This window comes from Nicotiana tabacum, chromosome 17, assembly GCF_000715075.1.
Source record: "Nicotiana tabacum cultivar K326 chromosome 17, ASM71507v2, whole genome shotgun sequence".
Classification (NCBI taxonomy): domain Eukaryota; kingdom Viridiplantae; phylum Streptophyta; class Magnoliopsida; order Solanales; family Solanaceae; genus Nicotiana; species Nicotiana tabacum.
The window spans coordinates 149,040,316-149,061,570 of record NC_134096.1 but is presented as its reverse complement, the minus strand read 5'-3'; the positions used below and the strand labels follow the sequence as shown (position 1 = coordinate 149,061,570).

At 38.1% G+C, this 21,255-nt stretch overlaps 1 protein-coding gene across 2 annotated transcripts; it reads right to left on the bottom strand.

Moving 5' to 3' along the window:
• Nucleotides 1-292: 292 nt before the first annotated feature.
• Nucleotides 293-3,884, bottom strand: LOC107810386 (mitogen-activated protein kinase 7-like). 2 transcript variants are annotated; one of them, XM_016635163.2, is made up of 3 exons: nucleotides 3,296-3,884; nucleotides 2,659-3,085; nucleotides 293-1,299 (listed from the first exon to the last, which is right to left on the bottom strand). In XM_016635163.2, the coding sequence occupies exons 2-3, from the start codon at nucleotides 3,079-3,081 to the stop codon at nucleotides 610-612; spliced, it is 1,113 nt and encodes a 370-aa protein (XP_016490649.1). In that variant the 5' UTR covers nucleotides 3,082-3,085; nucleotides 3,296-3,884; the 3' UTR covers nucleotides 293-609.
• Nucleotides 3,885-21,255: the final 17,371 nt, after the last annotated feature.

Genomic DNA, 21,255 nt, shown 5'->3' with positions numbered 1-21,255 from the left:
TACTAATATACTCGAACAGTATAAAGATTTTTTACAATGTTTAGTGTATGTTAAACAGTTGTAGTAGGTAATGAGGTTACTTTTCCTGTTACTAATCCCAACTTTTACCACCAGATATTTGTAGTTATCTTTTAGATAACATGATAGTGCAAATTCTCTCTTACCCAATGTTATAATGACAGTAATAATGGAGAATGCATTGGAGCCAAAGGTAGTTACTAGACCATTGCATAGTACCAATAAAAGGACAGGGGAAGGATCACTGGATCAATAAGGCCAATTACACTCAAGCTGGAAATAAAATGGGAAGCTTAGCCCATAAATTATGTACAGCTTACAAGAAGAAGTCTAGTCCAAGGGTCCAGATGAACAGGATAAATAGGTTGCCTGATTTAGTCCTCAGATCAACACACACCAAAAAACATTTTCCATCATCACATGATGGAGTAATAATCTTAAAAGTAAAGATGATGAAATGAAGTCTCCAAATTATTACCTAAAGTGATCCTCAGATTGATGATCTTGCTGCTCCAAATGACTCCAAGTGCGCAAAACGTCCTCTACTTTTGTGTGCCAAGCTGATGTGAAAATAGTCTAAGTAGACAGAAACTAGTAAAATGTGTTGATGTAAGCTGCTTCAGGATGGTAATGAAGGATTTCTCTCAGCATCATCTCCCGAATCAATGGTTCTGCCATATTCTCATCGATATCCAGATTAAGAGGAAATTGAGCGGGAAGGTTGCACGTTGGATCATAAAGACTTGATAGGTAAGGGTGGTAGAGAGCTTCTGTAACTGTTATTCTCTTAGAGGGATCAAAAACCAGCATTCGCTGCAATAAATCTATTGCTAAAGGATCAGCCTGAGGGAAGAGAGAAGAAAAGTGAGTTCCTCGCGAAAAAGGTAGTGATCTGATGAATCTTTTAGCCCTTTGGTTATCAATGAAATGAAGATCAGCTTCAGGCTGGCTACCAAGGATATTGAGAATAAGTGTAAGCTGGTTAAGGCACTCAGTTCCTGGGAAGAGAGGCTTCCGTCCAAGGATTTCTGCAAAGATACATCCAACAGACCAGACGTCAATGGATGTTCCATAATTGTCACAGCAAAGAAGGAGCTCTGGTGCACGATACCAACGAGTGACGACATATTCAGTCATAAACTGCCCATTGTCTCTGCTAGTCCTAGCCAGTCCAAAGTCACAAATCTTTAACTCACAGTTAGCGTTCACAAGGAGATTCCCAGGTTTCAAGTCTCGGTGGAGAATGTTAGCTGAATGGAGATACTTCAAGCCACGAAGGAGCTACACAATGACAGGAAAAGTTGTTAGCTAGAGTGCATTAGAACGATTGAGAAAAATATCAAGAAAGGTGCAGTAACAATATCAAGCTTGCTTAATGTAGCATTAGACTTCTGATACACTGATGATTAGTCTCTAGTGACTATGGTACTTTCTTCCATTCATTCATTTGGTACAAACAGACAAGCTGTGCAGATAAGGATGATATTTATGTATCTCAGGTTTAGAAAGATTAGAAGTTTTAAAACCAATAATATACCATCTACCTTTTGCGGAAACTGGTGTTGTTTCATTCTGTAGCCATGAATGCATGATGCACAGTGTGAACTTCAAAAGATACAGATCCAAGACAAGATCAAGCTTTAAAGCAGGATTCATTAAGCAGAAAATATCACCATAGATGCCATATTTTAAACATCATTTGTCTTCCTAGATTTTCTTTTACCTTGTACTGAAAAATTATAACTCAGTTTGAGTACTTTCCAGCTTAGTTATATGAAATTGTCCCGCAACTTCCCAAAATTCCATAAGACAAGTGCAAAAGCAGAACAGTCTTTTACCATAATGCATAAATATGAATGTTTAGCACTCTTGAATTCTTGAGATGTCTTCAGTATGAACGAATATATGTACAATTAGAGACGGAATTTTCAAGTGCTGTTTCCGATAGTACATTATAGATCTTTCCAGTATGGTTCATTAACACAAGTACCCAAATGAGATGAAACTAAAAATTTGTTCTGAAAAAATGTTTCAGCAGTGACAACATTCAATTTTACGTACAACTTGTGTAATGTATAAATTACAGAACAAGTAGGAACTACATCAAAGTTTTCAGCCAGCAATTTTCTTAAGTGCCACCTGAAATGTCCATTACAAGTCAAAAGGGCCAAGCTTATTGCACTATATGTTTCATGAAGAGAAAGACATTAAAACAAGATGGAGAAATACGTACGAGCTATTTGTCAGTTGATAACGAAAGGTAGCCAAAAAGGAGAATGATATAGCTAGTTAATTTTTAACAACTTGATATCATTTTGCTCTTTGGTCTGCTAGATACAGGTAAATTGTCAAAAAAATAAAAATAAAAATAAAAACTTCTTGCTAAGGAAGGTTAATTTCTTTTTCTTTCATTCCTCTCTTACCCTCTTCATTTCCCCCTCTAGATATCACTCCTATCAGATAAAATTGAGAATTCGGAATGCAGCCAACAACTAAACTTCAAAAAGATAAAAATTCAATCAAGTGCTCAAGAACTTACCATAAAAGGGAGAACTAGAAAAGTATATACTAAGTTATTAATGTGGAATAAAAGACAATAATGACAACAAACAGAAATGAGTTCACAAGCTAAGGCAATACCTGAAAAAGAAAATACTTGCAATGGTCATTTGATAAAGGCTGCGACGACTTAATAATATGATTAAGATCCGTATCCATCAACTCATAAACCAAATAAATATCCTTGAAACTGCTTCTATGAATGGGCATCATCACATCCTTCAAAGCAATCACATTCTCATGCCTTATATGCCGCAGAAGCTTCAATTCTCTTAGTGTTCTCAGCGCATCAATTCTATTCGAAAACACGTTATTGATCTTCTTGATTGCAACTCTCTCATTAGTCTCCCTATTTACTGAGGAACAAACCACACCATAAGCTCCTCTTCCAATAGGTTTTATTGGAATGTATTTTGTGTCAACTTCAAACACAGTTTGCCACATTGTGTAATAGTGTTTCCCTCGAGGCCTAATTCCATTTGGAGGCTCCACTTGAGTTGCCATTTCTCTGTTATTTTGCATATTCAGAACAGTGTAAAAAAGATTCAATCTTTCAATATCTAGCAACCATTACAATTTATATATTTAACTCCATCTATATACCACCACACAACAACTTGAATAAAGCAACATGTTATGGATCAATAGCTCAGAAAGCAAAGAATAAGAGCAGTAGTAGTAAGCAAAAATAGAGGGAAAAGGGTAGTAGAATATATACTTTGTTTTGTGGCAATTCGATCTTCTTCTGATCCGATGTTCTTTTTGCTGAGATTATTAAATTCAGATATTTGCGCTTTTCTTTACCTTCAATCTTGCACCAATTTCAGAGCAACTTTATTCAACTTTAGCTGTGTAAAAGCATCCGCATCAGCATTCCCAAAGAAGTAAACCGAAAGTATCATAAATTCTGAGAATTACAGAAGGATCATGCTCGACCCAAGAAACGAGTTGCTTATAATTTTCTCAGGAGCCAAACATGCCCTTCACGCAATCAAAATTTACCAAGATTTTAGGAAACCCACATAGCTCGTTAACATCTGTGATTAATAGTTTGGTAAGCGTAAAATGAAAGCGATATTTTAAAATAGATGTTTGAGTATATTAAATATTAAAAAAAGAAAGAAACAGAGGAGGAGGACAATAAGGGGAATTTGAGGGGGAGAGAAGGACGATTATCTCAAGAACACGACAGCTACCGTATCTGTACAAAACTAGTTCACATTCATGCACAATATAGCACTACAATAAAGAACTCAAATTTAATATCGGTAAATTAATATTACTGGCTTCTAATTTCAAGAGCAGCTTTCATTATTTCTTCCTCTCTCACAATTTATATAACACAATTTTCTTTTTCACGTATTTCAAAACGCCTAACATTTTTATTTCTCAATAAAGCTGACTTTTTAAAATTATTCTAATATTTTTTAATATTACTAATATGATATAATATTCAGGTCTAACATCATCTTATATTTGTGAAATTTTCATCACTTTTAAGAATTCAATTACACTATAATTATTAAAATTTTAAATTATGATGTGATATTTTCCTTTAGTAACTAACTTATCAATATTGTGTTGATATTCTGTTTCAGTTCACTAACATTGGATAAATTAATTTTAATATCTTAAACTTTGTATTTGGTCAAATATAACTGCACTAAACCAGGTGGATGGTGTATTGTTTTACTTGGGTCAAATGAGTGAGTTGGGTGAGATATTTAAGCCGTTAAGCAACTTTTAACCTAAGTGGAGTCTAATGTCTATCCTTTTGGTTGTTGTAATGTAATTAATCAAAGTGAAGGGGATATGCTTATGGGAAGATGCCAAATTAAGTTGAAAAAGGGTTGCTTTGTGGAAAATCAAAGGTTGTGGATGTTTGAAACAAAAGTGGAGAGACATTCCATAATGGAAGTGTGTGCGCTTACGATGACGGTGCCTTAAGCTAAGGGCCATTCCGCGTCGAAATGACCCTACTATCCCCCCTAGGCGGCCGCTGCTTTCTACTTGCAGTCGTTAATATGGCCTCCAACTCATTTCTTTTTTCTTCCGAAATATATATTTTTAGTCATCGAATGCAAATAATTTTGGGCGATAAACAAATTTTATGTTTTACCCTTTTCTTTTTCTTCTATTATATGGAGTTACACAAGATATTATAAAAATCTCGAGCTTACCCCTACCTTATGGAGGTATAGTCGTTGTTTCTGATAGACCTTGGCTTACGAAAAGCATCAAAAAGCAGTTTGAAAAAGAAAAACAATAGTGAAGAAGTCATGTTGAAAATAATGAAGACAAGAATAGTACGAACAGTAAAATAACAAAGCAATAAGATAACCGAAACAAAGAAAATAACATATAGTAATAGAAATCGAAGAATAAGGTAATACGAGAATGATGATGATAATAATAATAATAATAATAATAATATTGATATGGCAAATAAGGAACAGATATAATGTTCCAAACTCGACTATCTGCTAACCTTTTAGCCGAATCCTCGACCTCCATATCCTTCTATCTAGGTTCATGTCATCGATAAATTGAAGATGTGTCATGTCCTGTCTAATCATCTCTTACAATATTTTTTCAGCCTACCTCTACTTCTCCTTAGACCCACCATTGCCAACCTCTCACACCTCCTCAGCGGGGCATCTGTGCATCTCCTCTTCACATGCCCAAACCATTAATATATTTCAGCCTTGCTTTCCTCATCTTGTCTACCACGGATCGGAGGCCACTCCCACCTTATCTCGAATATTTTTATTTCTAATCATATCTCTCCTATTATGTTCACACATTCATTCAGCATCTCATTTCTGCTATCTCATCTTTTGAGCGTGAGATTTCTCGACTGGTCTTATTTTTAAAAGAGAATGCCATTAATAATAAAATAAAAATATTAGAATTAAAGAGTTTTTAAAATATATAAGGTATCAGTTTTTTTGGATAGATTAGAAATAGTATGAATATCACACAAAAATGAAACGGATAAAATATGTGTCCAGGCAACAGTTTTAAGAGTGAATTACCAATTACCACTTAATGAACAATCCTCCGACTCGTTCCCCCATTTCTTCCGCTCATCATTCACCCTTGAAATCTTTTTTATTTTTCGGTTCTATCTTTCTTAGTGGCATCTGTTCTAATATAAACTAGTGTTAGTACCTGGTACGATGCGCGAATAATTTGATAAAATATTAATTTTATAAAATTATGATCTAATATATCATATTATTTTAATAAATATTAGTTATATTTTATTATTTAATATAGTGGGCAGAAATATAACAAAATCTAAACAAACTCAAAGGATACACATCATATAGTAATAAATAAATTGTTTGTTCCTTATTTATTCTTATTGTCAAATTAGCAAGTAGTTAATACTATACATTTATTAATGTGAGTTTTTATTAACTTGTCAATTGGCTTAATATTTTGATACTACTCTCTTTTAATATAACATAGATATATATTTTCTTACTCTTGAAATAAAATTATTTTTTTAAACTTATGTTATACTGTACAAAATTCTTCAATTATCTAAATTTATTGATAATTTTTTTGAGTGTTATTTATTTATCTTTTATTTTTTAATCTATTCAAAATATAAATATCATAAAATTATCCTTATCCCCCTTTTTTCATATATTCTTTTGTACTATAATATTTGATTAGTTTTCTCATTTTGTAGTTTACTGAAAATTTAAATAATGTAATATTATTTTACTAAATTATAATTTTTAATTCATCAAAACTATAAAGAGATAAGCATTTTATTATTTTTATAAAAAACCTACCAATATTTTAATAATTATTAATTTGTGTTATATATATATATATATGATTATCTTATATATAATATCATAATAGTATCTTTATATTTTTGTTTATTTTTTATAGATAATTATAAGATATTTATATTTATTAATTCAAATAGAGTAACCAATTAATTCAAAATTTAAAATTTAAAATATTATTTAGTTAGAAAGGTAGTTTATTTTGTCTTAACAATGCCACTTGATTTTTTATAGTTATGCCACTTGGGTTAATGAGATTGTTTTTCTTCTACTTTTAATTATAGATAGATATTAGGAAGAAACTACTATCCATTCAATTTGAATTTTTATTTTTTTATTTTTTTTATTTTATAACTTCAACTTGAAAATACTCCATAATTTGAATGGGTAGTTTTTTATATATATATTTTATATTTTTATTATAGATATAGTTTGTGGGTTCCGAACAGCTATTATAAGATATTTAAATTTATTAATTCAAATAGAGTAACCAATTAATTCAAAATATAAAATTTAAAATATTTTTTAGTTAGAAAGGTAGTTTATTTGTCTTAACAATGCCACTGGGCTTTTTGTAGTTATGCCACTTGGCTTAATGAGATTTATTTTTCTTCTACTTTTAATTATTTACTAAATTATAATTTTGAATTCATCAAAACTATAAAGAGATAAGCATTTTATTATTTTTATAAAAAACCTACCAATATTTTAATAATTATTAATTTGTGTTATATATATAATATGCTTATCTTATATATAATATCATAATAGTATCTTTATATTTTTATTTTTTATTATAGATAATTATAAGATATTTATATTTATTAATTCAAATACAATAACCTATTAATTCAAAATTTAAAATTCAAAATATGTTTTAGTTAGAAAGGTAGTTTATTTTGTCTTAGCAATGCCACTTGGCTTAATGAGATTGCTTTTTCTTCTACTTTTAATTATAGATAGATTTTTTTTTTCCGAAACGAAAGAAGGCATTGTCTATTGTGCACGATATATAGTTACCGTTTGACCCAAAATTTAGATTTTGATTTAAACAATTAGATTTTCTAATAGAATAGAGTTAATCTTAGCCAATATTAATATCCAAGAGATTGTTTGACTGATTTTGTAGCATTAAATAGCAATAAATGATAACGTGTAGCATTTATGTAAATAAATACAAGTGAGTCACCCGAAAAGGTAAGATTCTTTGATATTCTCTCTGACAAATATGGATGATGATAAGCCTTAGAATATTCAGATCCTCCTTAGATCGCGGGAGATAAGATGGACACAGATCTAAAGAAAAGATGTGTTTGGCATGTTAATGATAAAGTAAGAATCTCAATGTATTATTTTTTTACAAGGAGTGTCTAATCCATTCTATAATTCTTTCTCTTTCTATTTATAAAGGCACATGGACCACAAAAACCTTAATGGTACAGATGGGAGGAATATTCCCGAGAATATTCTCTATAAGGTCTTATTCTTTGCCTTCTGAACCTTAATTTTCTTTCATACTCTCATCTTCTTGTAAACTTCATAACCATGTCTAATCTTCCTTCTAATATTGATGAAGAGATCCACGCCATTCCTTTGGCTGTTGTGTTCCTTGCTCACGGGGAGGACGTTGTCGTCGCTGCTGAGGATGAAGCTCTTCCTTCACTGGAGGAGATTATTCCTCGTAACCCCGATTCTAGATCTGACTTTCAACAGTTGCCGGATGCGATGCCCGAAAAATTTCAATCGTCGATGGCATCTAGACAGTTGGCTGAATTCAAAGCCAAGTTTGGCCTTCCCTACCATGTAGAATTGATCCCCGTAGGTGGGGGGCGAGGTGCATGTTCACCGTCCTGGGTATTGTGCTCTCTATGCCTACCCGTTTACCATTATCTACTCGTTCCCTCTTCTTCCGCTGGTGGAGGAGTTTTGCCGCTATTATGGCATTTTCCCCGCTCAGCTCACCCCTTATGTTTACAAGGTCATCAAGATGCTATCAAAGTTTGTTGAGCTTGCCAGGGTCGAGTCACGGTGCGGCAATTGGTGCATCTGTTCACGCCTAGCTTCTACGTAGAGACAATGTTGAATCTTCGACATCGTGGAGGCAAATATTTGGTGGTGAAGATGGATGATAAGGGTAGTCGGCAGTTCTGGATTGACTACTTCTTCATCAAGAATGAGGCCATTACGTCCAATACTGATGGTTTCCCCGAGGCCTGGAACCATACACGCAAGTGTTCGCATTTTTAGCTTTTTTCCTTTCAAGTACTTAATAATGCTTCTTCTCCTGCAGCCACCAGTCGTCCTCCTCATTTGGCAGCACGTCTCATCGACTAGGTTAGGCAGGTTCTCCCCTACACCGTGGGGATACGTGATTGGCCGAGCTTCTTTTAGAATTTCAAACCAGCCCTCTCCTCGGCTTGTGCCGTTATAAACTTCTATGCTTCTTCTTTTTTAGGTTCAGTGAAGGGGACTACAAGAAGGAACATGGCGCTCGTGCCCATGTTTAGGATGAGAAGGGATGTTACGCTTTCCACCTCCGCCCCCATCTCGGCTACTGCGCCTTCCGCCTCTGCCCCCATCTCCGATGATGCGCCTGCTCCTTAGACGTTTTCACTCATCGACGAAGATGATGAAGTCTCTCCCTGTGATGGGAACCTAAGGCCCCGTAAAAGGAAAGTTGTGGACGTTGGGGGGTGGGGGAGAATTCCCTTGGCCATCGATTGAGTAGAAGGTGAATTCACGCTTCGAGAGATGGCGACGACACACATTGGAGGCGATGTTGGGGATACCTCAGAGGACCCACAACTGGAAGAGGCTAATGAGGGCGTGCCTTTGATTCCTGAGGGGGAGATGGTCGTGGAGAGGATGCTTGGTAAAGGCTCCTGTATGTGAGGCAAGAGGAGACTTCATCTTCTAGGCCGGCAGTTGATGCTTCCCCGGCCAACGAGGATAAAGGGAAGGACGTCATCGTTGAGGGCGACGAGTCAGGTTCCAACATGAACCTTGACGATCTTAGGATGATTGATGAGGGATTCACTCAGATTGAGGTGAGGATGGAGGGAGGCTCAAGGACCATCACGATCCCAATAGATTGTGATTTGCTGAGAAATATCGAGGAGGTAGTCCCCGCTCTTGGTCCTCCTTGTTCTGACGCCGAGAGTGTGACCCTGAGGGAGATAAATAACAATACCTTGTCAAAGAACATTGACGGTCTTGCTCTCAGGGTAAGTGTGGTTGTTGTTCGTTCTTTTCCCTTTGTCTTAACTCGTTTCTAAGTTTTAACTTTTGCCTTTTCTTTGATTTGCAGACGATCATTCTGGAAATTGAGAGTTGCTCGGAGGGAGAAGAGACGGAAAAAAGTTTATGTGAAATTGAAGGGTAAGTACGAAGAGTACCATGGAAAGTATCGGGACCTTCAGAGGCGGCTTTGCGAGGAGGGCGACATGTCGGCCTTGAGAGAAAAGATGAAGAAGAAATATTGAGGAGCTGATGGCGGTCGTGGAGAGATTCAACATCCTCTAGGGAGCATTAAGGAGAAAAGAGTAGGAGCTCGAGCTGAGTAAGGGTGTGGAGGCCCAATGTAGCGATCTTCAGAATCAGTTTGTTCAACTACAAAGCCAGTTGGATGGATGCCAACTTCAGATTGACACTCTCAGGGGGGAAGTCACCAAGAAGCAACGGATACTCGAGGAGGCGGAGTCCTCTCGATCGGAGGCTCGAAGGGAGAAAATAGTTTTGGAGTTGGCAAACATGGATCTCAGTTCCGAGCGAGACTATATTCTTTCTGCGGCCGAAGCTAAGGAGGTCAGGATCAAGGAGAGAGTTGGGGAATTAGGTAAGGAGAACTCTAAGTTGAATGACCAAGTTGCTGCTCTTGAGGCCGAGAATGCCCAACTGCTTGTGCGGCCCTTGATGAAGTCCACAACACATCTCGATAAGAGATATAATATGGTCGTATGCAATATAAATTACCCAACTATGAGTCGGGGTTGAATCCATAGAGAGTTATAAGGGGTGTTAGAAGTATTATTTGAAGAAAGCGAATGGATTAACTAAATTTTCACTTCCACAAAGAGTTTTGATTTCTACTTCTACTATTACTCTAACAACTGTGAGCTAAGGAAAATAAACTAGAGATGAATGTTTTTGGTGTTTTTCCAAATAGTTTAAAAGCCTAGGGATGTGAACATAACCTAGGTGTTTGCCTAATGGGATAGAGACGTTAATACTTATTTTGTTGATTGGGGTGTATTATAGCTCTCAACTCTACATTAAACACTCAATACCTCTTGGTTAGAGAGTGATTTTCCCAACTAGGCTTTCTAAGCCCAAATGGGTATCAAACAAAATAGTTGATATGAGCTCAAGTCGGGTTCTTACTATCTCTAGTTTGAACTCTTTAATTAGGCTAATCGAACTCTAAATTAACCCAATTCCTCGTTAGCCAAGTTATCCTAGACTAGGTCCTTCTTTCTCAAGTAGAGACTAAGTCAAAAAGGCATGAATCAATGTTTGCAACCATTAATTCTAAAATTAAAGCATGAAGTAGACTAAATAATCAACACCCAATCATAAACAAACATTAAATTAAATACCCATAAGGTTTACACACTAGGGTTGGGTCACAACCCTAAAAAGAATCTAGCTACTCATAGCGGGTATTAAAGAAAATAAAGAAGAAAGACGCCAGGACTTGGTCTTTTGCACACCCTCTGAACTTGGAACTATTTGTCAATACAGGCCCAGTTCTGCAGCCGCACAATTCATGTGTGGTCTGCATATTTGTCAAAATCCTATTGGGTTCTTTAGCTTGGTTGTGACCGCAGATGGAATTCTGCGGTTCGCAATTTCTTCTACGGTCCACAATTTCTTCTGCGGACCGCTCTTCTTTGCTTCTGCGCTCTTTATTGCCTTGTACTTTTGAACACTCCTTTTTGAGTCGGATTTCATCATGGGAGACCAAACTTTCAGCATTCCTGCAATTTGCACAATTTTATTAGTTTCGGGAACACAAATTAATACTTTCGGACTAAAACAAAAGTAAAAAGGTTCTAATAAGCAGTCAAAATACCCACTTATTAGCCCTTTACGTCTATTTCCTCCGAGTATCCTAATATTCCTCGAGAGCAGTACGAGCAATGGATCCTCGCTGAAGCCCAACTGGATGTGATCCACAATTTGAATAAGGTGGGCTCCATTTCTGAGACGGCCCTCGAGGATGCTCGAGTTAAATCTCGTGAGGTCCCGCTTACCTATGACTATAATCATGCCATGCCTCAGCCTGATTCCGAGGAGGATGAGGAAGAGGGTGTGGACCGGCTTATGGATAGTGCTTGGTATGGCTACACTTACGGTCGAGACAAGGATGGAGAGGGCGTCGGAGGCCAGGACGGTGATGGCCACTAGTTTTTGTTTTAACTTCTTGTGTATTTTTGTTGATGTTTTCAAGCACTATTTATTCTGAATATCAAAGTTTGTTTTTGTTTCATATGCACCTTTCTTACCTTTTTTTCTGTACTTGTTTTCTTTGTAGTTATTTTTCTAAGTTGCGATAGCCTTGGTGCTGAGTAGTCATGGGCGGATCGGCCTTTGTTCGAGCTAGTTGAACATACTTTTGAGTTAAATCATGGCCGGGGACCGACATTTATTGTTCGAGCTGGTCGAGTCATACCTTTAAATGAGTCGCGGCCGAGGGCCGATAGGCATTGGTCGTGTTGGTCGAACTTAACCTTTCATGAGGTCGTGGCCGAGGGCCGATAGGTATTTTTCAAACTTGGTCGAACATAACCTTTCATTAGGTCATGGCCGTAGGCCAATAGGTGTTATTTGAACTTTGTCGAACATACCTTTAAATTTGCCGTTGAGGCCGTTTGGGCGTACCTTTGATTAGGTAATGACCGTGGGCTATTAGGAGTTGTTCGAGCTAGTCAAAGTTTCCTTTTACTAGTTTGTGACCGAGGGCCGATAGGTGTTGTTTGAGCTTGGTCGAACTTAACCTTTCATTGAGTTAGAGCCGAGGGCTGATAGGTGTTGTTTGAACTTGGTCGAACTTAACCTTCCATTAAATTATGGCCGAGGGCCGATAGGTGTTTTTTGAACTTAGTCGAACTTAACCTTTCATTGAGTTAGGGCCGAAGGCCGATAGGCATTGTTCGAACTTAACCTTTCATTGAGTTAGGGCTGAGGGCCGATAGGTGTTGTTTGAACTTGGTCGAACTTAACCTTTCAATAAATTAGGGTCGAGGGCCAGTAGGTGTTGTTCGAGCTTGGTCAAACGTATCATTCAGGAGAGCAGTTTCGATGAACGTTCATTTCTATTATCTTGGCGTCGTTGCTCCGATTACATCATTTTGCCCTTGGGCAAATTTTGGAGAAAATTACAAGTTTTGGGTGTTGGCTGGCATTCTTGTCCCAGTGCCAATATAACTAGTCCCTTTATTGTTTGACTTGGAGAATCTTGAGGAGTCGGGAAATGAAAAATCGGTATGCTTAGTATACCCCAACTCGAAGTGTCCCACTCATAGCCTCGTTAAAACCTCCTTGAGAAAACCCTATTGGGACAAAACTCAAGTGAGGGAAAAAAGAGTACGACTCACAGGGCATTTCTTATTTTTTAGAAGTTGAAGTACTTGAGATAGCTAATATTCCAATTGCTTGGAAGGGGTTTCCCTTCCATGGTTTCCAGTTAGAACGAACCCTTGTCTGCTTTGCATATAATTTTATATGGTCCGTCCCAGTTGGTTACCAACTTGCCTTCTTGTGGATCCCTGTTTGCTTGGGTTTTGGCTTTGAGTACGTAGTCCCCAATCTTGAGTAATCGAACCTTTGCCTTTTTGTTGTAATAACGCTCTGCTTGTCATTTCTGAGTGACCAACCTTATGTATGCCATATCTCTTCACTCTTCGACCTCGTCGAGATCTTGCCTCTTACTCTCGTCATTGATGGTGCCACTTTCATGGGAGTACCTCAGGCTGGGTTCTCTGACTTTGAATGGTATAACTGCTTCTGTTCCGTAGACTAGAGAGTAATGTGCTCGTATTCAGGGTAGTTATGTGTGCCCATAATACCTCTGGGAGTACTTCCAGCCACAGTCCCTTAGCCTCTTCGAGTTTCTTTTTCATGATGTTCAGTATAGACTTATTGGAAGATTTTGCTTGTCCGTTGCCAGCTGGGTGGTAAGGACTTGAAAGTATCCTTTTAATATGCCATTTTTCGAAGAACTCAGTGGTTTTTCTTCCCATGAACTGGGGCCCGTTGTCACAGCTGCCCATTGTCACAGCTTATCTCTTTGGGTAGGCCGAATCTGCAAATGATGTTTTTCCCTATGACGGCGATTACCTCTTGCTCGCGAACTTGGGCGAATGCTCCTGCTTCTACCCACTTGGAGAAATAGTCAGTTAAAACTAAAAGCAATTTTACGTTACCTCGTCCTGCGAAAGTGGTCCCACGATGTCCATTCCCCATTTAATAAAAGGCCACAGAGAAGTGACGGAGTGGAGGTGCTCGCCTGCTTGGTGAATTATTGGGGCATAATTTTGACACTGCTAGCATTTCTTCACGAATCCTAGAGCATCTTTTTTCATGGTAGGCCAATAATACCCGGCCCGTATGAGGCACCTGACGAGTGCTCGGTCACCGGAGTGGCTGCAACAATGACCTTCATGGACTTCCTCAAGGACGCATTGGGTTTGGTTTGCATTTTTCCAAGGGACCGTCGTACGTCCTCTTATATAGGTCATTGTGAAGGAGGACGGTGTCATCTTGCAAATATTTATAATACAATTGTGCCAGTCCCAAGTTAGATTTATAGATTTTACCTCAATAAAGTTTGATGCCGAGCTGAAGAAGTGAACAACACTCTTATCCCCAGGAGTTATACTTTTGGTGGCGGCAGCCAACTTGGCGAGGCCGTCTGGTTTGACGCTCTGATTTTGTGGAATCTGGTCGAGCTGGCACTCGTCAAAACTAGGTAACAATCTGTAGATCTCGGTCTAATATGTTTTCAACCTCTACTCTTTGATTTGGAAAGTCCCAATAACCTGGTTGACTACGAGCTGAGAATCACAATAAAGCTTTAATCGATTTGCTTCGTACTTGAGTTTTAGTCTTAATCCTGCAATTACAGCCTCATACTCAGTCTCGTTGTTAGTAAATTTTTGGGCATCTTATGGATTGGTGAATTATCTCACCGGTGGGAACCTCGAGTACGAGTCCCAGCCCGGAACCGCATGCATTGGATGCACCATCAGTGTGCAGGACCCAAAGGGCCTGTGTTTGAAGAGAAGCTTGTGTGGCTTCCTTTTTAGTCTTAGGCATTACTTTTGCACTAAATTCTACGACGAAGTTGGCAAGTACTTGCGACTTTATCGGTGTGCGAGGCTGATAAGTGATATCGTGATCACTTAACTCGATGGCCCATTTGGCCAGCCTCCCCGACAACTCGGGTTTGTGTAATATGCTTCTTAATGGAAAAGTGGTGACGACCGAGATAGGTTAGTACTAAAAATAGGGTCTAAGCTTTCTTGAAGCTACAACCAGGGCTACGGCTAGTTTCTCGAGGTGAGGGTACCTCGTCTCAGCGTCAACAAGTGTTTTACTGATATAGTAAATTGGAGATTGTGTACCTTTATTTTCTCAAACCTAGACCGCAATTACTGCCACTTCCGAGATGGCGAGGTAAACGAGGAGGCACTCCCTGAGCTCGTGTTATGAGAGCAAGGGTGGTGATGACAAATACGTCTTCAGTTCTTGCAGTGCTTGTACACACTCGGGTGTCCACTCGAGGTCATTATCATTTTTGAGTATGCTAAAATTTCTATGACATCTATCGGACGACCGCGAGATGAATCTGGATAGGGAGGAAATTTGACCGTTGAATCTCTGAACTTGCTTTTTTGTAGTCAATTGTTCTGGTATCCCGTCGATAGCCTTAATTTGATCTGGGTTGACCTCGGTCCCTCGTTGTGATACCATGAAACCAAAAATCTTTCCTGAGGCTACGCCAAACACACATTTCTCGGGGTTTAATTTCATTCGTACTTTCTCAGTATATCGAAAGCTTCCTTTAGGTGGTCGATGTGATCAGATCTGCCTTCAAAGACTTGTCCAACATGTCGTTGATATACACCTCCTTGGTTTTGCCGAGTTGATTTTTGAACATTTTTGTGACCAACCTTTGGTAGGTAGCCCCTGTGTTCTTCAACCCAAATAGCATGACCTTATAACAATATGTTCCCTTATGTGTGATGAACGTGGTTCTCTCTTAGTCCTCTTCCTCCATGAGTATTTGGTTGTAACCCGAGTAGGCATTCAGAAAACTAAACAGCTCGTGTCCGGCCGTTGCGTCGATGAGTTGGTCGATGTGTGGTAGTGGGAATGAATCTCTTGGGCATGCTTTATTCAGGTCTGTGAAGTTCACGCACATCCTCCATTTCCCGTTTTTGTTTTTGACCATCACCACATTGGCGATCCATTTGGGGTACTTCGCCTCCCTGATAAAGCTGTTTGCCAATAACTTCTTTACTTCTTCATGGACGGCCTCATTGATGGAGGGGTTGAACTTTCATCAGACCTGCCTTATTGGGGGGACAAGGGGTCGACATTCAGCCTGTGTGTGGCGACTTATTTGGGGATGCCTGGCATGTCTGCATGACTAAAGGCAAACAAATCTGTGTTAGTTATTAAGAATTGACTAAATTTATCTGGTTCTCGGAGTTTGCAGTCGATGTAGGCCTCTGGGGTCGATATGATCTAGTTGTACGGGGTCGAGGTCTTCTATGGTTGATTCATCGACTTCGACCATCTCGGGGGTCCATAATGACTTCCTTGGCTTTGCCTTGTGGCGACCTCGACCCTACTGATTGTTATGCTTCTTTTTCCTCTCTTTTTTTGAGTAATCGTGTTGTCCATAGTGATTCAGTAGCATTCCCGGGATGTACGTTGTTCCCCTCATATGCTGAATATTCTCCAAGGTGTTGGGAATTTGATCCTTGGTATAAGCTTGAGGGGAAGGCTTTCATGGGGTGTATCCATGGTCGTCCCACGATGTCGTTGTATATAGTGTCATGGTCCATGATATGGAATGTCATCTCTAGAGTTACTCCACCGACGAGGACGGGAAGTTTGATTTCTCCCAAAGTCCACTCTGCTACATTGTTAAAACCGGTTAGGGTAATGCAACGTGCCACTATCTTATCCTCGATTCTCATCTGTGCGAGGACTCGGGGATGGATAATACACGCTCCACTTTTGTCATATTGATGGTGTGAGCTGGTGAAGGGGGATTTGGTGGGCCTGGATATTTTCGACCCTTTGCCAAGATGTTCCTGCCTTTGTCGTAGAGTAGTTCTTTGAGGTGTCCTTGTTGCAGCAAGTTTGCCACCTCTAGCCTCAAGACGATGATATCTTCTTTTTTGTGTCCATGTTCTTGGTGGAACTCACAGAGGGCGTCATCTTTCCTTGTGTTTGGGTCCAACCTCATCTTTGGTGGCCATTTGAATTTTGTTCCGAGGTTCTCGAGAGCGTAGACCACTTCTGTAGGCGATACGCAATAATTGTGAGCAGATAACAAGGGAGCATACCTCGATCTTTCCTGTGAATGCCTGGTCTCGGCCTAGATACACCATCTTTATAATGGGAGGAGGGGACGGGTGTCCTGATATATGGTTGGTGTTGTTCCCTGCTTGGTCACGATACTGGGTGGTCTCTCCTCATATTATCCCTGTATTCTTTCCTGGGCTCACATTGTACCGAGGTGAGTCATCGAGGTGGTCCATTAAGGTCGTCATCGTCTACTCTGACCTCGACACAATAGGCATTATGGATTTCATCTCAAGTGGCCGGTGAATTATTCATCAACCGACTCAAAAGCTTTTTGGTCGCCCTCGAGCCCTCTCTACTCAATCCATTCTGAAAAGCAACCATGACCATCCCTTAGGAAACATTTGGTAAGGTCATCCTCACCCTTTTGAATCGGGCGAGGAAGTCCCTCAGTCCCTCCCCTGGGGATTGATTAATGGCGAAAATGTAGTTTACTCTTGTTTCAGCTTTCTTGGCCCCGGCATGTGCCGTCACAAATTTTTCGGCCATTTCTTCAAATATTTCTATGGAACGAGCCGGTAGGTGTGAATAATATGTCAACGCTATGGGTGGGCATTCTGTTTTCGGTTCGGTATTTAAAAACTTTGGTTCAGTATTTCGGTATTAGATTTATCAATTGTGTATATCAAATACCGTACCAAAGTAGTTCAGTACGGCTTGGTATTTCTTATTTTGGTTCGGTACGGTTTCGATTTAATACATTAACGGAATAGATGATATAGATAGAGTGGACAGTGGACTGGATATTTGGACACGATGTGCTAAGCTAGTTGCTGCCTGCTAGACAATACTAGAATTTATGTTTGATATGATATTTGGAAGAAATGGAGTAACAACAAAAGTGCAAAACCAACATTCCAAGCATCTGCCATCTATGATCTAACAAGAATTAGCAAAAATAGCCAACTAACGAAATAGAGTAACATCAAAACTTCAAGAGTCTCTATTGAATGGATCAAGCAGTGGACAAAACCATTGCTGTAAAATGGAGAAAGATGGTGGATCTTCCGAGCTAAGCAAGAAAAAGAGTGTTGTTACCTCAACTGTTTCATTGTCTCCAAAATCTTCAGTGAAGAAGGTATCAAGCACAACATCCAGTAACAACTCCCCAAGAAAAGCATCTCAACTTAACGGTAGGACTAGTCGTACACCAAGCAAGACTGGGCAAATCAGTCACGAAAATATGATAAAGAAGACGTTGCACCTTAGTGAAACAAAGAACAAAAAACCACTCTTCCCAGGAAAATAGTAATGCCAAAGAATCCTCAGATAAAGATGGTCCATAACTAGGGAAGACGGCTTGCCTCGAATAGAAATGGTCCAAAACTTGAGAGAAATCTAGGTTAGAAAATAGAAAAAGAAAGGGGGAAAGACTTAAGAGCAGATACTGCCCGTAAGTCTGGGTGTGGGCTTAGGCTTATTGGACTGGAAAATAAAAAAAAATTGGGCTTGGACTAAAATATTTTGGTATTTCGATATACCAAAATATTAAAAATTCAATACCGTACCGAATTACCGAAATACTACAATTTATGTACCGAAATATACCAAAATACCAAAAAAATTGAAACTGGAATACCAAATTAATTCGGTTCAGTTTGGAATTCGATTTTTCGGATTTTATGCCCACCCCTAGTTAACGCCCCTCTAGTGAGGGTTTCGCCAAATTTTTTCAGCAAGATGGAGGACACCTGCTCTTTGGTGAGGTCGTTGCCTTTCACAGCGGTAACGTAGTGAGTCACAATGCCACTTGGGTTTTTGTAGTTATGCCACCTCGCTTAATGAGATTGCTTTTTCTTCTACTTTTGATTATAGATAGATTATAATTTTGAATTCATCAAACTATAAAGAGATAAGCATTTTATTATTTTTATAAAAAACCTACCAATACTTTAATAATTATTAATTTGTGTTATATATATAATATGCTTATCTTAAATATTATATCATAATAGTATCTTTATATTTTTTTATAGATAATTATAAGATATTTATATTTATTAATTCAAATATAATAACCAATTAATTCAAAATTTAAAATTTAAAATATTTTTTAGTTAGAAAGGTAGTTTATTTTATCTTAACAATGCCACTTGGCTTAATGAGATTGCTTTTTCTTCTACTTTTAATTATAGATAGATTTTTTTTCCGAAACAAAAGAAGGCATTGTCTATTGTGCACGACAGATAGTTACCGTTTGACCCAAAATTTAGATCTAGGTTTAAACAATTAGATTTTCTAATAGAATAGAGTTAATCTTAGCCAATATTAATATCAAAGAGATTGTTTAATAGATGTCACTAGTATTATTCGAGTAGTAATAAATAACAACAATAAAGCAATATTCAATGGCCCAAGAACAAGAAGGAATTCATAAATTAGCAATAAATGATAATGTGTGGCATTTATGTAAATAAATGCAAGTGAGTCACCCGAAAAATGTGAGATTCTTTGATATTCCTTCTGACAAATATGGATGATGATAAGCTTTAATATTCAGATCCTCCTTGGATCATGGGAGACAAGAGGGATACTGATCTAAAGAAAAGGTGTGTTTGGCATGTTAATGATAAAGCAAGAATCTTCAGAGAATGTCAATGTATTATATTTTACAATGAGTGTCGAGTCCCTTCTACAATTCTTTCTCTTTCTATTATAAGGGCACATGGTCTACAAAAAGCCTAATAGTACAGATGGGAGAAATATTCCTCGAGAATATTCTCTATAAGATCTTATCTCTAAAACTAGTCGTTACTGCCCTGCTTAGGGGAGTGCTCGTCCTCGTCCTTATGCTGAGTCAACTTGACCTCGTCTTCGTCCTCTGTCATGTCATTTCAGCCTCGCCTTCGTCCTCTATTGAAAATACATCGATGACGCGTGGCAGCCTTTGAAGGCTCTCTTAATGTTAACTTGGACCACATATAATTATGATAGTTTTTAGCCTATACAGTTACTAAGTTAGATCATCTTGTTTTATAAAGTTTCAACTCTTGATAATTTCATTTTAGCTTCCCTAAATGTTGTGTGGAAAATTTAGAGGAGAAAAATTATGTACATATCGTGGATTAAAAAGTTTTTCGGAGTATCACCCAAAATGGAAATTTCTCAACTCTAAACAGTAGTTACATTTATAACGTTTTTTGGTAAAAAGGGGTGGATTGCATATATATTAATAATTACACTACAAAGTACTGATTAATTGGGGGATATTGTGATTCCCCTAAGACAAACATATTCTGTTCCAAAGTATCAATATTATATGCCAAAATATTTTTAGTTATTTCAGTTCCTAGGATGTCCGTTCAAAATAATTCATTTGCATACACCGGAGTAACTGGTAGCATGGTAGTTCTTTCCAAAAATCTTATTCTTGCCCCTTCCTTTGCCAATGCATCTGCCACCCTATTCTGCTCCATGTAGTTGTGTTTCACTACTACTGTGGCCATCTTTTGGATCAACAACCTGCATTCACATATAATGGGATTATAAATTATATTCCTTGAGGTTAGCATTCTCATTACCTCTAATAAATCTATAGCTATTTTCAGTAGTATTAAGCCATTTTGTTCTACAATTTGGAGTCCCTTAAGTAAGGCAGTTAGTTCTGCAAGGGTGTTGGTGGTGTATGTTATGTTTTCTAGATACCCAAGAACCCAATCACCACTTTGTCATAAATACCCCACCAATTCCCCATGCGCCTGGGTTACCCTTAGCAACACCATCAGTATTATGTTTGTCCTAATAGTTCTTGTCCATGCTATTGTGTGATACTCAATTGTTTTGGCAATGGTGTTCACCGTTGAAATGGCATCTTTTCTATTGTTGAATAGGTTATGGTTTCTAGTTAACCAAATGTGACAAAAACAAAATGGAAGTATGACTTCCCAGGAGATTGTATTATTAAAAGGCAACTTTCTTAGCTTGTTCCATGTGGTGGGCCAGAGCTGGGCTGTGAAGATTAGGTTCCTATGTTGGATTTCAGTAGAACTTTTTGAGATTAGGTCATGCCAGCACTAAATGGTATTTAGGGAGTCAAAGAAGATGTGGTCACTACTTTCTGGTACAGTGGAGCAGAAGCAGCAGGCAAGATTACAATTAATACCAATTCTGTGCAGAAAGACTCTAGTGGGGAGTCTTTCTTGAGCAAGCAATCAGATGCATGTTTTAATTTTATTAGGAACCTTTAACCTCCATATCAAACTGAAGTTACCCATTTCTTCATTCATCATAGGCTTACTGTTGTTGCTAAGAAAAGAGTAGGCTGATTTGGTTG